General features: G+C 33.2%; 1 protein-coding gene across 1 annotated transcript in view; it reads right to left on the bottom strand.

The window, feature by feature from the left end:
* LOC117681114 (heat shock 70 kDa protein 12A-like) overlaps positions 1-10908 on the bottom strand; it is a 40306-nt gene that overhangs the window by 3601 nt on the left and 25797 nt on the right. The window contains exon 5 of the mRNA XM_066076531.1: positions 59-212. Coding sequence (XP_065932603.1) covers positions 59-212 — 154 coding nt within the window. The remainder of the gene's footprint in view (positions 1-58; positions 213-10908) is intronic.

Raw genomic sequence — 10908 nt, 5'->3', positions numbered from 1 at the left:
GATGGACATTGCAGGTGAACTTATGAAAACGTCAAACCATTTCATGAACACTACTTACTTCCAAGATATACCAGCATGTATTTTGTGCCAGGCTTTACCACACCAAGCACTGGAGATGATGTGTCTTTTTTGGCAAACTTTAAATACTGGCAGTAAATAGATGCTGCTTCTGACTCCAGAACTATTGCCAAATATTTCCTTTGTATTCCTGCCTATGAAAAATACTGCAAATAAGAACTTCATTTTGAATACAAGCAGTACAAATGTATAAGTCCGAGTGCGTATAAGTGCAGGGGCTTTCATTGCCTTCTCCTACAGCCCTGCGAAAGTTATAATAACTAGATCGTTCTCGTTGCGAGCAACGAGTGGGTCTTCCGTCCGATTTTTGAGTAAATGAGATTAAATCCTTCACTTTTAAGACTAAATTGTTAATTAACGCCAAAAAAATTAGGAAAAAAAATGTCGGCACCCAGGGCTTGAACCCAGGTCGCCTGGGCACATGTCCACCACTGTAACGACTGAGCTAATCGGACTCTCGCTTCAGGAATTTGATGCTTAATATATCGGGAACGCATCAATCGATTTTAAATTTTTTTTACATATTCTTAATCAGTAAAAGAGTCTCTATCAACCCGTTAGAAAAATATATATAAATAAAAAGTTGAAAAAACCGATTTTTTATCTTTCTTTCCGGTGACGACCGGAAGTGACGGCGGACGATTTTATGACCATGTTGCAACAGGTTAAGTGGAAGACTATCTTCACTAAAAATTTCAGCCCTATATCTTTATTCGTTTTTTATATCTCTAGCCGACAAAATTGACTTTTAAAAATCGTAAACGGACGATAACTTCCGACCGGAAGTGATTATCAAAAAATTGAAACGGCGGTACAAACTTCAGATACCGACACATCAACCCTCAAAATTTGAAGAAAATCGAATGAGCCATCTTCGAGAAATCGCCTGCACAAAATTTGTAAAACAAAAAAAGAATAAAAAGAATAACTAGACACGATCTCGTTGCGAGCAACGAGGAGGTCTTCCGTCTGATTTTAGAAATTGAGATTTACGATCGATCTTGATTTTGCTATTTAACAGCTATACATGATTTAAAACAGGAAAAGAGGATCTTCATTTTAGGTGCCTGATACTATTTTGTTTCAGGTGTAAGAGTTTTGTCCAACAAGTGTTTAGAAATTCGTCACCGTTCTTAGGATATCTCAGAAAGAATATTTTAGGGGCCGGACCTTATCTCCTTATTGGGGCCGCTGAAAAAAAATTGTAAGGTTGCATGTTATTAGGGACATTATTTTGAGCATCTTTTCTTTTATACTGCATTACAAAATATTTTTTCTTTTTGAGATAAGGGTGATCAAATTTTTTGACTTTTGGCCCCTAAAAACCCTTAATTATGTAACACATGATAAAATCATAACATTGCTTGAATACAGAATTATAAGATAAACACATTTGCTTCTATAATATTTCACAAAATATCTCTCAGTAAAGGGCTACAGATTAAAGATTTTAGAGTCCTTTGGTCCCCTAATTTGAGGGGCCAGCCCCTTTTTCTTGATTTCAAATAAAAGGTCATTTAATTCTACACAAATTTTGTTCAACAAGTGTTTAGAAATTCGTTACCGTTTTGGAGATATATGAGAAAGAAGGTTTTAGGGGCCGGTCCCTTATCTTCTTTTAGGGGTCGTTCAACGAAATTTTGACGGTTGCAATTTGTTGAGAACATCATTTTGAACAACTTTTCTTTCATACTGCATTACAAAATATTTTTCCTTTCTGAGATATGGGTGATCAAATTTTTTAACTTTTGGCCCCTAAAAACCCTTAATTACGTAACACATGATAAAATCATTACATTGCTTGAATACAGAACTATAAGATAAACACATTTGCTTCTATAATATTTCATAAAATATCTCTCAGTAAAGGGCTACAGATTAAAGATTCTAGAGTCCTTTGGTCCCCTAATTTGAGGGGCCAGCCCCTTTTTCTTGATTTCAAATAAAAGGTCATTTAATTCTACACAAATCTTGTTCAACAAGTGTTTAGAAATTCGTTACCGTTTTGGAGATATATGAGAAAGAAGGTTTTAGGGGCCGGTCCCTTTTCTCCTTTTAGGGGCCGTTTAACGAAATTTTGACGGTTGCATTTTGTTGAGAATATCATTTTGAACAACTTTTCTTCTGTACTGCATTACAAAATATTTTTCCTTTGTGAGATATTGGTGATCGAAATTTTGGACTTTCGGCCCCTAAAAACCCTTAATTACGTAACACATGATAAAATCATTATATTGCTTGAATACATAACTGTGAGATAAACATATTTGCTTCTATAATCTATTACAAAATATCCCTCGGTGAAGAGCTATGGGTAAAAGACTTTAGAGCCTTCTAGGTCCCTAATTTTAGGGGCCAGCCCCTTTTCCTGATATCAGCCGAAAGGTCTTGTAAATATAAGCCTTTTTTACATTACATGTCTTAATAAAATATTTTCCAGAAAAAAGATAAAGAGAGAAAAGCACAAAAATTTACGACGCTTTTTAAATGTCAATTTTCGAGCCCTAGCGAGCTTTGGCGCCAGAAGTGCTAAACTTACAAAACAACAACCATGCAAAACTTCAATCTTTCCTTTACCAACCGTAGAAATTTGAGCTTAATATCTCTTATACTTTAGGAGAACGACAGAAGACAAAATACCCATATAAAAATTAGAAAAATCTCAATATCTCAAAAACGGATGTGACGTCATCAACACAAAAAAAATTTAATCAGGTTCAGACCAATATCTATCATATCTGAAACTTTCATTGAGATCGGCCGAGCCGTTTCTGAGAAATCGCGTGCACAAAAATAGGAAGAAAAAAAAAAATAATAACTAGACACGATCTCGTTGCGAGCAACGAGGAGGTCTTCCGTGCGATTTTTTGAAGGTTATATGACCTTGACTTTGATATTTGACCCTTTATCTCCTTATTGGGGCAACAAAAAAAAATTGATGGTTGAATTTTATTAGGAACATCATTCTCAGCATTTTATTCTATATTGATTTTCAAAATAATGTTTTTTAAAATATTTGTTCTGCTTGAGGTATGTTATCAAAGTTTGGTACTTCTGGCCCCTTAAAACCCATTAAAACCCCTTAATACGGAACACATGATAAAATAATTATAATATGTTGTTAAATAAATGTGAGATGAACATTTTTGCTTCCTAAACATATAACAAAACATTTTTCAGTAAAGTGCTATGGAAGAAAGACTTTAGAGCCCTTTTGGTCCCTAAATTGAAGGGCCAGCCCCTTTTTCTTGGCACCATACGAAAGTTCTTTTGATATTAAACATATTTTGTTCAACAAGTGTTTAGAAATTCTTTGCCGTTTTTGAGCTATCTGGGATATGACGTTTTAGGGGCCGACCCCTAATATCCTTATTGGGGCCAGATAACGAAACTTTTATGATTGAATATTGTTTAAAACATCATTCTAAGCATCTTTTATTCTATATTGCTTTTCAAAATATTTGTCCTTTTTGAGATATATTCTAATGAAGTTTTGGACTTTTGGCCCCTTAAAACCCCTAATTACGTAACGCATAATAAAAAATTTATAATGTATAGTTTAATTAGTAAAAGATGAACATTTTTGCTTCTTAAACATATGACAAAATATTTCTCAGTAAAGTGCTATGGAAGACAGACTTTATAGCCCTTTTGGCCCCTAAATTGAAGGGCCAGCCCCTTTTTCTTGGCATCATACGAAAGTTCTTTTGATATTAAACATATTTTGTACAACAAGTGTTTAGAAATTCTTTGCCGTTTTTGAGCTATCTGGGATATGACGTTTTAGGGGCCGACCCCTAATCTCCTTATTGGGGCCAGATAACGAAACTTTTATGGTTGAATATTGTTTAAAACATCATTCTAAGCATCTTTTATTCTATATTGCTTTTTAAAATATTTGTCCTTTTTGAGATATATTCGATTGAAATTTTGGACTTTTGGCCCCTTAAAACCCCTTATTACATAACACATAATACAAATTTTATAATGTATAGTTTTATTAGTGAAAGATGAACATTTTTGCTTCTTAAACATATTACAAAATATTTCTCAGTAAAGTGCTATAGAAGAAAGACTTTAGAGCCCTTTTGGCCCCTAAATTGAAGGGCCAGTCCCTTTTTTTTGGCATCATACGAAAGTTCTTTTGATATTAAACATATTTTGTTCAACAAGTGTTTAGAAATTCTTTGCCGTTTAAGAGCTATCTGGGAAAGGACATTTTAGGGGCCGACCCCTAATCTCCTTATTGGGGCCAGATAACGAAAATTTTATGATTGAATATTGTTTAAAACATCATTCTAAGCATCTTTTATTCTATATTACTTTTTAAAATATTTGTCCTTTTTGAGATATATTCGATTGAAATTTTGGACTTTTGGCCCCTTAAAACCCCTTATTACATAACACATAATACAAATTTTATAATGTATAGTTTTATTAGTGAAAGATGAACATTTTTGCTTCTTAAACATATTACAAAACATTTCTCAGTAAAGTGCTATAGAAGAAAGACTTTAGAGCCCTTTTGGCCCCTAAATTGAAGGGCCAGCCCCTTTTTCTTGGCATCATACGAAAGTTCTTTTGATATTAAACATATTTTGTTCAACAAGTGTTTAGAAATTCTTTGCCGTTTTTGAGCTATCTGGGATATGACGTTTTAGGGGCCGACCCCTAATCTCCTTATTGGGGCCAGATAACGAAACTTTTATGATTGAATATTGTTTAAAACATCATTCTAAGCATCTTTTATTCTATATTGCTTTTCAAAATATTTGTCCTTTTTGAGATATATTCTAATGAAGTTTTGGACTTTTGGCCCCTTAAAACCCCTAATTACGTAACGCATAATAAAAAATTTATAATGTATAGTTTAATTAGTAAAAGATGAACATTTTTGCTTCTTAAACATATGACAAAATATTTCTCAGTAAAGTGCTATGGAAGACAGACTTTATAGCCCTTTTGGCCCCTAAATTGAAGGGCCAGCCCCTTTTTCTTGGCATCATACGAAAGTTCTTTTGATATTAAACATATTTTGTACAACAAGTGTTTAGAAATTCTTTGCCGTTTTTGAGCTATCTGGGATATGACGTTTTAGGGGCCGACCCCTAATCTCCTTATTGGGGCCAGATAACGAAACTTTTATGGTTGAATATTGTTTAAAACATCATTCTAAGCATCTTTTATTCTATATTGCTTTTTAAAATATTTGTCCTTTTTGAGATATATTCGATTGAAATTTTGGACTTTTGGCCCCTTAAAACCCCTTATTACATAACACATAATAAAAATTTTATAATGTATAGTTTTATTAGTGAAAGATGAACATTTTTGCTTCCTAAACATATTACAAAACATTTCTCAGTAAAGTGCTATAGAAGAAAGACTTTAGAGCCCTTTTGGCCCCTAAATTGAAGGGCCAGCCCCTTTTTTTTGGCATCATACGAAAGTTCTTTTGATATTAAACATATTTTGTTCAACAAGTGTTTAGAAATTCTTTGCCGTTTAAGAGCTATCTGGGAAAGGACATTTTAGGGGCCGACCCCTAATCTCCTTATTGGGGCCAGATAACGAAAATTTTATGATTGAATATTGTTTAAAACATCATTCTCAGCATCTTTTATTCTATATTGCTTTTCAAAATATTTGTCCTTTTTGAGATATATTCGATCGAAGTTTTGGATTTTTGGCCCCTTAAAACCCCTAATTACGTAACGCATAATAAAAAATTTATAATGTATAGTTTTATTAGTAAAAGATGAACATTTTTGCTTCTTACACATATTACAAAATATTTCTCTGTAAAGTGCTATGGGAGAAAGACTTTAGAGCCCTTTTGGCCCCTTATTTAAGGGACCAGCCCCTTTTTCTTGTTATCAAACGAAAGATCCTGTAAATATAAATTTTATTTGCTCTATATGTTATGGTAAAATATTTTCAGGAAAGGAGATAAAGAACGAAAACCATTAAAAATTACGTCGTTTTTTTAAACTCGAGTTTCGGGTCCAGGCGAGCTTCGACGCCTTTGAAGCCAGACAACCACAAATGCCTTTAAACACATCTACAATCTTTTGTCTACAATCCCTGAAAATTTAAATTCAATATCTTTTTTCGTTTAGGAGGAGATAGCAGGACAAAATGACCCTCTAAAAATCACTAAAACGTCAATATCTCCCGAACGGAAATGACGTCATCAAAATAAAAAATTATATATAAGGTTTTTATCAATATCTACAAGATCTGAAATTTTCACGAAAATCGGTCAAGTCGTTTTCAAAAAATCGCTTGTACAAAAAAGCGTAAGAAAAAAAAAATAATAAAAGGGAAAAAGAAACAAAGCAATAACAACTAGACACGATCTCGTTGCGAGCAACGAGGAGGTCTTCCGTGCGATTTCTTGAAGGTTATATGACCTTGACTTTGATATTTGACCCTTTATCTCCTAATTGGGGCAACAAAAAAAAATTGATGGTTGAATATTATTAGGAACATCATTCTCAGCATTTTATTCTATATTGATTTTCAAAATAATGTTTTTTAAAATATTTGTTCTGTTTGAGGTATGTTATCAAAGTTTGGTACTTCTGGCCCCTTAAAACCCATTAAAACCCCTTAATACGGAACACATGATAAAATAATTATAATATGTTGTTAAATAAATGTGAGATGAACATTTTTGCTTCCTAAACATATAACAAAACATTTTTCAGTAAAGTGCTATGGAAGAAAGACTTTATAGTCCTTTTGGTCCCTAAATTGAAGGGCCAGCGCCTTTTTCTTGGCATCATACGAAAGTTCTTTTGATATTAAACATATTTTGTTCAACAAGTGTTTAGAAATTCTTTGCCGTTTTTGAGCTATCTGGGATATGACGTTTTAGGGGCCGACCTCTAATCTCCTTATTGGGGCCAGATAACGAAAATTTTATGATTGAATATTGTTTTAAACATCATTCTAAACATCTTTTATTCTATATTGCTTTTTAAAATATTTGTCCTTTTTGAGATATATTCGATCGAAATTTTGGACTTTTGGCCCCTTAAAACCCCTAATTACGTAACGCAAAATAAAATTTTTATAAAGTATAGTTGTATTATTAAAAGATGAACATTTTTGCTTCTTAAACATATTACAAAACATTTCTCAGTAAAGTGCTATGGGAGAAAGACTTTAGAGCCCTTTTGGCCCCTAAATTGAAGGGCCAGCCCCTTTTTCTTGGCATCATACGAAAGTTCTTTTGATATTAAACATATTTTGTTCAACAAGTGTTTAGAAATTCTTTGCCGTTTAAGAGCTATCTGGGAAAGGACATTTTAGGGGCTGACCCCTAATCTCCTTATTGGGGCCAGATAACGAAAATTTTATGATTGAATATTGTTTAAAACATCATTCTAAGCATCTTTTATTCTATATTGCTTTTCAAAATATTTCTCCTTTTTGAGATATATTCGATCGAAGTTTTGGATTTTTGGCCCCTTAAAACCCCTAATTACGTAACGCATAATAAAAAATTTATAATGTATAGTTTTATTAGTAAAAGATGAACATTTTTGCTTCTTACACATATTACAAAATATTTCTCAGTAAAGTGCTATGGGAGAAAGACTTTAGAGCCCTTTTGGCCCCTTATTTAAGAGACCAGCCCCTTTTTCTTGTTATCAAACGGAAGATCCTGTAAATATAAATTTTATTTGCTCTATATGTTATGGTAAAATATTTTCAGGAAAGGAGATAAAGAACGAAAACCATTAAAATTACGTCGTTTTTTTAAACTCGAGTTTCGGGTCCAGGCGAGCTTCGACGCCTTTGAAGCCAGACAACCACAAATGCCTTTAAACACATCTACAATCTTTTGTCTACAATCCCTGAAAATTTAAATTCAATATCTTTTTTCGTTTAGGAGGAGATAGCAGGACAAAATGACCCTCTAAAAATCACTAAAACGTCAATATCTCCCGAACGGAAGTGACGTCATTAAAATGAAAAATTATATATAAGGTTTTTATCAATATCTACAAGATCTGAAATTTTCACGAAAATCGGTCAAGTCGTTTTCAAAAAATCGCTTGTACAAAAAAGCGTAAGAAAAAAAAAAATAAAAGGGAAAAAGAAACAAAGCAATAACAATAAGGTCTTCCGTTGGAAACGGAAGACCTTAATAAGGTCTTCCGTTGGAAACGGAAGACCTTACTAAGAATAGGGAAAAAGAAACAAAGCAATAACAATAAGGTCTTCCGTTGGAAACGGAAGACCTTAATAAGAAAAGTGAAAAAGAAACAATAGAATAATAGTAGGGTCTTCCGCGGAAGACGGAAGACCCTAATTATTGTCATTCAAATTAAGACCACGTGGTTTTTTTTACTGTTTCAGTTTCACGGTAAAAATCGTGCCTGGTGTTTATATTCTATTTCCTTAAATCTGGGTACTTGTAGTCAAATACAAAATCTACACGCTTATTGATTTTAAACTTTATCTTTATTTTCATTTTTAATTGGTGAATAAAATGAGTTCTTCAGACGATTGCAACATTAGGAAATATAGTTTATTTCTGCTCTTGCACCAATTAACAATATGCCTAGTATATACATGTAGCAAACCCTCCCGCCGAACTTCTAACTACTAACCCATTTTATTTATTCATTAATTTCCGGGGTTATTTTTTGATAATAAGCAATTTAGCATATTTTTAGTCAAATTTCGATCTAGCATTACATTTTAATTTTTCGAAAACGCCTAAAGTATATACAAGTTGCTGTCCTTTAAAAAAGGACTACAATACGTGGATCATTTGTATGTGTTTCCAACGAAAAGTGAAAGTCTTAAGATTATCAGAGATTCCACCGACTCTAGCCCTCTGCTTTTAACCACTAAAGTTGTACGTTGTATTACGTATACATGTATGTATAGCCCTGACTTTTTATCTCAGAATTTAAAGGATTCATACTTCTAAAATAATTATAATCTATCTATGAATGAAGTTTGCATGTACAGTATCAGGCATTCGGTGAATTCTACTATTTGCGCACACATTCCGATTCGCAATACTTTGTTAACTATGAAGTGACAGCTCTGTGTAAATTAAAAATTTCATATGATGCATTTTTCTTGAGATTTAAACTTTTATACAGTGACATAACTATTCAATCATACTTAAATGCTTAACAAATTTAATCGGGACGTTCTCTAGCCTCGCCTACTATAAAAGTAAAGTTAAGTTACTTGTATATTCGGAAAACAACAAAACATTGCAAATTATGCTTTTTGATGCATGTTGTAGTTTCGGCATAACATCAACTTATTTCATGATACTGATAGTTCATATCACATGCCAATCATTTTTTAAAAGGAATACTTTGTTTCTGTACTGTTTACCGACAACTTTATAATTACAGCGCCTTTGAACTTATGTGTGCATATGGCACGGAATCTCGATCCCGATTCAGATAAACGTGTGCTAGCCTGGTTCCCTGAGCTACCCATTACGCACAGGAACCAGGCTAGCTCACGCGCAGGCTGAATTTTCCCCATAGCATCCGGTTTAACTTCGCTTATATTTTTTCTGCGTGGACCTCAGGGTCCACGCAACAAGGGTTGATCCAAAAATAATGTCACTCTATACACCGCGTTTCACACAGGCGCTGTATTGTATAAATATGATGCATCAAAACTGTCCTTTTCAAACTCTATTTTGAAGTAAAACTTTGATTTAATTTTGAAACTAAAATAAATATTCATATCTTCTGTATCTCCAGATTTGCACTGCAAGCAAGTTATGAATTAATGCACAAACACTGCCAGCAATATGGTAGTAAATGTACTTAAGATAAGATCACAATATACACGCCTGTAACTCGGGCAATATTTAAGAAATATAAGTAATAACTTTAAAAGTGTATATCTTAATTTAAATAACTCAATCATAGTTTATGAAACAAAAAAAAAATTCGCAGATTGGAATGTGATTTCATTTTAGAAAATTTCAAGCTGCATGTATTAAACTATAAATTTGATCAGCGAATTCAAAACATTCCACATTCGATATTGCACTTTTATCCCAGACAATACAGCTAAATGCACAGATACATGTATTTGGATAATATAATTATACAATCATGAAAAATTTTATTCTGGTATATTATTCTATTTACTATGTTTTACAATCTTTGAAGTTTATGTATTCGATCATGTACAATTCATTTTTAAGACATAATAATGTCGTTTATTGCATGCAATGTGTTTAAATGGACACATTCGTCCAAAACAATATTGGCCCTAGCATCTATTTCTGAACAGATATAAACTACATTGTACTGCACTGGCTGGCACTGCGGCTCTTCTCCTGGGTATAAGTTTGTATGACAGAAGATTCTTGTTATTAATATTGTCGTAATAAAGTCATGTGATGACCTTAATACCAGCTGGAAGAATTGAGCCCCAAGCGTCGGTGCTTTTGCTGTTTAATGTTTGAATTGCTTCCTGAACTTTTAGCAAGAAATAATCATGGTCTGGGTCATCCGCATATAAGGCAATTACCTGTCCTTTGGATACCATTTCGGACAAGGGCACCTCTTCGTCATCTTCTTCAACATCGAATGTGTTGTTTGTCTCCTTGACCATTTCATGGTGTTGAACTTGCCCAATTCTTTGAACATTTACACATTCGTGATAAATTTGTAAACTGCATTTTTCACAAAAGCAGGACAGTTCGCGTATAATGATATGGGGAGACGAGTTATCAACGATGACTTGATGGACAGATCTGATGTTTGAAATTGGTTTGAAATTGAAACTTAAATTGCCTTCTCTTGGGATGAAATCAAGAAACCGGAA

This window comes from Magallana gigas, chromosome 2 (assembly GCF_963853765.1).
Source record: "Magallana gigas chromosome 2, xbMagGiga1.1, whole genome shotgun sequence".
In the NCBI taxonomy this organism is placed as follows: domain Eukaryota; kingdom Metazoa; phylum Mollusca; class Bivalvia; order Ostreida; family Ostreidae; genus Magallana; species Magallana gigas.
The sequence above is the reverse complement of the archived record's forward strand: the minus strand, read 5'-3'. Positions and strand labels throughout refer to the sequence as shown.